The 7,053-nt window shown below is 47.7% G+C and overlaps 1 protein-coding gene across 1 annotated transcript; it reads left to right on the forward strand.

The window, feature by feature from the left end:
* Positions 1-2,561: 2,561 nt before the first annotated feature.
* On the forward strand, positions 2,562-4,952 carry LOC125779965 (uncharacterized). Its single transcript, XM_049461272.1, has 2 exons — positions 2,562-4,661; positions 4,741-4,952. Exon 1 carries the CDS (start codon positions 2,812-2,814, stop codon positions 4,495-4,497), a length of 1,686 nt encoding a protein of 561 aa, XP_049317229.1. The 5' UTR covers positions 2,562-2,811; the 3' UTR covers positions 4,498-4,661; positions 4,741-4,952.
* Positions 4,953-7,053: the final 2,101 nt, after the last annotated feature.

Genomic DNA, 7,053 nt, shown 5'->3' on the forward strand with positions numbered 1-7,053 from the left:
ACGGTTAATTAGCATAAATATATATAGTTCATATTTTTACGCAACTTGGTATCGAGTGCTTAGAGTATATGTACTAAAAAATCGGATTCTACACCTTAATGTAAGATTGTGAAATTTCTCCAAATACACTGTCGTTATGGCTATATGACAACTCCAATAACCTCAAAACAGCTAATTAGCATAAATATGTATAAATAGTGCATATTTTTACGCAAGTTGGTATCGATTGCTTAGTGCATGTGTACTAAAATATCGATTCTAAACCTTAATATATGATTGTGAAATTTTTCCAAATGCACTGTCGTTATGGCTATATGGGAACTCCAATAACCTCAAAAGAGCTAATTAACATAAATATGTATAGTTTATATTTTTACTCAACTTGGTATCTATTGCTTAATGTATATGTACTAAAAAATGGATTCTACGCCTTAATATAAGATTGTGAAATTTTTCCAAATACACTGTCGTTATGGCTATATGACAACTCCAATAACCTCAAAACGGTTAATTAGTATAAATACGTATAGTTCATATTTTTACGCAACTTGGTATCGGTTACTTAGTGCATATGTTCTAAAAAATCGATTCTACGCCTTAATATAAGATTGTGAATTTTTTCCAAATACACTGTCGTTACGGCTATATGACATCTCCAATAACCTCAAAACAGCTAATTAGCATAAATATGTATAGTTCATATTTTTACGCAACTTGGTATCGATTGCTTAGTGCATCTGTACTAAAAAATCGATTCTACACCTTAATATAAGATTGTGAAATTTTTCCAAATACACTGTCGTTACGGCTATGTGACATCTCCAATAACCTCAAAACAGCTAATTAGCATAAATATGTATAGTTCGTATTTTTACGCAACTTGGTATAGATTGCTTAGTGCATCTGTACTAAAAAATCGATTCTACACCTTAATATAAGATTGTGAAATTTTTCCAAATACACTGTCGTTACGGCTATATGACAACTCCAATAACCTCAAAACGGTTAATTAGCATAAATATATATAGTTCATATTTTTACGCAACTTGGTATCGAGTGCTTAATGTATATGTACTAAAAAATGGATTCTACACCTTAATATAAGATTGTGAAATTTTTCCAAATACACTGTCGTTATGGCTATATGACAACTCCAATAACCTCAAAACGGTTAATTAGCATAAATATGTATAGTTCGTATTTTTACGCAGCTTGGTATAGATTGCTTAGTGCATCTGTACTAAAAAATCGATTCTACACCTTAATATAAGATTGTGAAATTTTTCCAAATACACTGTCGTTACGGCTATATGACAACTCCAATAATCTCAAAACGGTTAATTAGCATAAATATGTATAGTTCATATTTTTACGCAACTTGGTATCGAGTGCTTAATGTATATGTACTAAAAAATCGATTCTACACCTTAATATAAGATTGTGAAATTTTTCCAAATACACTGTCGTTACGGCTATATGACAACTCCAATAACCTCAAAACGGTTAATTAGCATAAATATGTATAGTTCATATTTTTACGCAACTTGGTATCGAGTGCTTAATGTATATGTACTAAAAAATCGATTCTACACCTTAATATAAGATTGTGAAATTTTTCCAAATACACTGTCGTTATGGCTATATGACAACTCCAATAACCTCAAAACGGTTAATTAGCATAAATATGTATAGTTCGTAATTTTACGCAGCTTGGTATAGATTGCTTAGTGCATCTGTACTAAAAAATCGATTCTACACCTTAATATAAGATTGTGAAATTTTTCCAAATACACTGTCGTTACGGCTATATGACAACTCCAATAACCTCAAAACGGTTAATTAGCATAAATATGTATAGTTCATATTTTTACGCAACTTGGTATCGAGTGCTTAATGTATATGTACTAAAAAATGGATGATACACCTTAATATAAGATTGTGAAATTTTTCCAAATACACTGTCGTTATGGCTCTATGGGATCTCCAATAACCTCAAAACGGTTAATTAGCATAAATATGTATAGTTTCATATTTTTACGCAACTTGGTATAGATTGTTTAGTGCATATGAACTAAAAAATCGATTCTACACCTTAATATAAGATTGTGGAATTTTTCCTAATGCACTGTCGTTATGGCTATATGACAACTCCAATAACTTCAAAAAGGCTAATTAACATAAACATGTAAAGTTCATATTTTTACGCAACTCAGTATCGATTACTTAGTGCATATGTACTAAAAAATGGATTCTACACCTTAATATAAGATTGTGAAATTTTTCCAAATACACTGTCGTTATGGCTATATGGGAACTCCAATAACCTCAAAACAGCTAATTAGCATAAATATGTATAAATAGTTCATATTTTTGCGCAACTTGGTATCGATTGCTTAGTGCATATGAACTAAAAAATCGATTCTACACCTTAATATAAGATCCTCTACCTTGGTAGGCACCTTGCCGTGGTGCAGAGGCTTAGTCGCAAGGCATACTCGGCGCCCCCCAACCGGCATGGATAGTGCAGACTAGCGCTATTCAGGCGGGTTGTCGGAAGCTGCATGCGTGCGACGACCAAGGTCTACCACCTCCTAATCCAGGGTGTCATGCGACCCGTGCCCATTGGATGATTTGCAGCCAGGAGGTAAATTCGGCTGTATTTTAACGGAGCCTTCCCAACACCGGGCCGAATTGGGAAGTAACGGTGGCCTTACCACGCCAAGGGGCTCTGGTGTGGCGGACCTTCCCGTTCCCCATATAGACTATAGACCCGACAGCTCACCTTGTTGAGCCAAGGGTCGTACGAACAAGATGAACGACCAAAAACAAAAAATAACAACAACAAAACCGGATTTGATGACGGACAAAGGCCAACGACAGAGGACAACGGTAGCGGATACGGAGAAGGAAACTGTAGCAGCGGAAGGCAAGGGGGGTCGAGGTGCCAGGCGTAAGCCTAAATACTTCGACGATCTCACGCCAGAGGAGCGCTCGCTGTTCGAGGAGCACGCCAGGGAGGATGACGACGACGTGCCCTCTGGCAGCGGAGCTCACCTGGGGGGTACGCCTGGAGCTGAAGCAGTACCTAGGAGCATCGGCAAATCCCCTGCCGGAGGGTGCAGTGGGTCGGCCTCTGGTGAATCGAGTCGGGCAGAGCCTGACGGCGCCAAGAGGAGAAGGAGGAGAAGGCGCAGGAGAGGTGGGCAACGCCCCCTCCCAGAAGCTGGCCAACCCGGCGGGGGTGGGGATCCACGTAGGAGAGGAATGAGTGGCTCCACCATGAGGTGGTACCTACGCCACCTACATGATGGGAAAACCCCGGAGGAGGCGGAGGCTCTAGCCAGGAGCAAGAGCCAAAGGAGTAACGTCAACCCGGCGACTGGACGCGACCACAATGTGCCAGCTCGCGCGCAGGGCAGCGGCAGCGGCGGCCGTGGCCCGGTCAGCACTACGCTGTCCGTGCGGCGGGGCGACAGCAGGGCATTGCCCGCAGGCACAAGCGCCCAGGCCGAAAAACGGAAAAGCGGCCAAATCACGCCACAGGAGCCCCCACGATCCAAGAGGGTGCGGGGCACAGACGTAAAGGAAACCGGGGGCCAACAACCTGGATCGGCTCCTCACCGGGTGGAGGAGGTGCGGCGCGGGTATGCGGACGCTGTCAGAGGCATCCGCATGGCTGTTCTGCCTCTCAAGTACCCGGCGGAGGCGCTAAAACCGGAGGAGCTTACCGTGCTGCAGGACATCCTCATGGACGAGGTGTGTCAAGGAGTGGACTACACGGCGTCCTTCCTGGGCATCGACTTCAGGGGAGGTATGATGCAGGTTGACTGCCACGACGAGGCGTCCGCCAACTGGCTGAAGGAGCACGCTCCAAAGCTGGGAGGCTGGTCGGGCCCTGTCCTCTGTGCTAAGAGGGTGGAGGACGTGCCTATCATGCACAGCATGACAGTTTTCCTCCCTCGGTGTGGGGACAGGTCCTACGAGTACGCCCTGAGTCTGGTGAGGAACCAGAACAGGGGGCTCAGTATCTCGGCCTGGTGTGTCGCCAGTAGCAAGAAAGAAAAGCTAGGCGATATGGAGGGTTGGAGGTTGAACGTGTTTATTGACGACGAGTCATATAAGTACGTTCGGGCCGCGGGCTTCCGCCTGTTTTACAGGTATAGCACGGTCGTTATGCGGCCGTACAAGACTGCTGACGCCGGGAGCAAGGAAGCCAAGACGCCCGCGCCTCCACAGGACAAAGGCGTCGTTAGCCAGGCAGTGCCGGTATCCGCCTCGGAGGAAACGAAGATGGAGGTGGACGAGTCGTCGGAGCAGCCCTGCGGGAGCAGGACTGAACTGGCAGTGCCAGGGCCGACTTCAGACGTCCCCGACGATGGCCGGAGCATGGAGCTACCCTCAACACAGGAGCTCCTGGACGGACTTGGAGACTCAATCGACAGCAGCGCGGTTGACAGCAGGGTAGAGGATCTTTCACTCCTCGAGCCCAACTTATGATGGCCGTCAACATGGAGATTGCCCAAGTGAACCTGCATCATGCGGCGGCAGCCTCCGCTGTCATAACAAGCAGGTTCACTGCGGATAAACTGGGCACGCTGCTGATCCAAGAGCCTTGGATCCATAAAGGCGAGGTAAAGGGCCTCAAGACGGAGGCAAACAAGGTAATCTGGGACCTCTCAAGCGAGAGGCCTAGGACGTGTATAGTTGTCAGAAACAATATTGATTTCTTTTGCATTTCAGAGTTTCTGACGCAGGACTTGGTGGCGGTGCAGGCTAGGGACAGTGAGGGCAAAGACTTCGTCCTAGCCTCAGCATACTTTCCGGGAGAGGCAGCAACGGCACCCCCGGAGGCGGTGGAAAGGTTGGTGGAGCACTGCAGGCTGCACAAGCTCCCGCTTATCATCGGCTGCGATGCGAACGCCCACCACACGGAATGGGGCAGTACCGACTGCAACGCGAGAGGTGAGTCCCTTTTAGAATATCTAGTAGGTAGAAATTTAGCGGTAGAGAATGTAGGGTGCGAACCCACATTCGTAACTATAAGCAGGAGGGAGGTGCTGGACATCACCCTCAGTAATGAGCCGGCAACAGGGATGGTCTCGCAGTGGAGAGTCTCAACGGAGCCCTCCCTGTCGGACCATAGAATTGTAAGGTTCGTGCTGAGGGCAGAGGTCAAGCTATTCCCCCCTAGACGCAACCCTCGAAGGACCAACTGGGTTACCTTCAAGGAGAGGCTGGACGAGGAGTTAAGGAGGAAGGGGCAGACTGACAATAGCGCTACGGGCCGGGGCATTGAGGTCAGATTGACCGCACTTAGTGAGTCCATTATTAGCGCGTATAACGACAGCTGCCCCTTAGTTGCACCCACAGACAGGCGCAAATGCTCTTGGTGGACACGGAAACTCTCAGACCTGAGGAAGAAAGTACGGAGGCTATTTAATAAGGCAAAACGTACGGGGGTCTGGGAGGAGTACAGGAGCAACCTGACGTTATATAATAAAGAAATCAGGTCTGCAAAACAGGCTAGCTTCAGGAGATTCTGTGAAAACGTCTCCTCCACACCAGAAGCTGCCAGGCTGCACAAAGCTCTGGCTAAAGGGAAGACGGACACAGTGCTAGCCATCAAAAGGAACGACGGGACATTAACGACCAGCGCGGAGGACAGAGCTACAGAGCTCTTGCGTGCTCACTTCCCGGAGACTGTCCCGGTTTATCGGTGTCTGCCCGCATCCGAACATAGGCCGTCCCGCACTGATTGGGCTATCGCCAAACAGCTGTTTACTGCGGACTCGATCAGGTGGGCAATGGCCTCGTTCGAAAGGTTCAAGTCTCCGGGAGTGGACGGCATCTTCCCAGCGCTTCTACAACAGGGTGAGCAGATTCTGTTGCCACACCTGATTAGGCTGCTGAGGGAGAGCCTGGCGCTGGCCTACATCCCAGAATCATGGAGGACAGCTGAGGTAATCTTCATACCGAAAGTGGGGAGGAAGGACTACTCGTTGGCCAAATCGTTCAGACCGATTAGCCTAACCTCCTTCCTACTGAAAACTATGGAGAAGATTATAGATCATCATCTAAGGTCTAAGGCGCTGAGGACCGTACCCCTGCATGCAGCTCAGCATGCATACAGAGCTGGCAGATCAACCAGCACAGCTCTGTACCAGTTGACCTCCGAAATAGAGAGTTCACTGGAGAAAGGGGAAGTCATGCTATGCGCCTTCCTGGATATTGAAGGAGCTTTTGACAACACTTCTCATAGAAGTGTGGCAATGGCACTGGAAGGTAGGAATGTGGCGGCACCAGTGCGTAGATGGATAGAGGCGGTACTCCGCACCAGGATTGCTGAGACTACTGCAGGGGGCACAAAGATTCGCCTAGGCACAACAAGGGGCTGTCCGCAGGGTGGTGTACTATCGCCCTTGCTGTGGAGCCTTGTCGTGGATGACCTGTTAGCACTGCTAACCGACAACGGCATCCGCTGCCAGGGATATGCGGACGATATTGTGATCATAGCGAAAGGCAAGTTCGAGGACACTCTCTGTGACCTAGTGCAACGAGGTCTAAATCTGGCAAAGGAGTGGTGCAGGGGAGTTGATCTCAGCATCAACCCCTCGAAGACTACCATCGTCCCTTTTACAAGGCGAAGATCCCTACCCGGGCTTAGAAACCTCACACTTGGGGGGAGAGTGATTGAGATGACCAGCAATGTTAAATATCTCGGTCTCACTCTGGATTCCACTTTGCGGTGGAAGCAGCATGTGGACCAAACCTTGGTCAAGGCGACAAAGGCTTTAATGGTGTGCAATCGGCTGGCAGGTAAATCCTGGGGTTGCAAGCCTAGGATTGTCAGGTGGTTGTACACCATGATTGTGCGACCGATAGTGACATATGGAGCGGTGTCCTGGGCCTCTGTGGCGGCACAGGCCTCGGTGGTGATGAGACTATCGAGGCTCCAACGGCTAGCATGCGTCTGCATGACGGGCGCTATGCGAACCTGCCCAACAGCGGCGCTGGAGGTCCTGTTGGAACTCACACCGCTCCACATAGTGATCG

Source organism: Bactrocera dorsalis, unplaced genomic scaffold, assembly GCF_023373825.1.
Source record: "Bactrocera dorsalis isolate Fly_Bdor unplaced genomic scaffold, ASM2337382v1 BdCtg019, whole genome shotgun sequence".
Taxonomy (NCBI): Eukaryota; Metazoa; Arthropoda; class Insecta; order Diptera; family Tephritidae; genus Bactrocera; species Bactrocera dorsalis.

Coding starts and splice junctions, on each gene's coding strand:
- LOC125779965 (XM_049461272.1), top strand. CDS start 2,812: ATGAACGACCAAAAACAAAAAATAACAACAACAAAACCGGATTTGATG.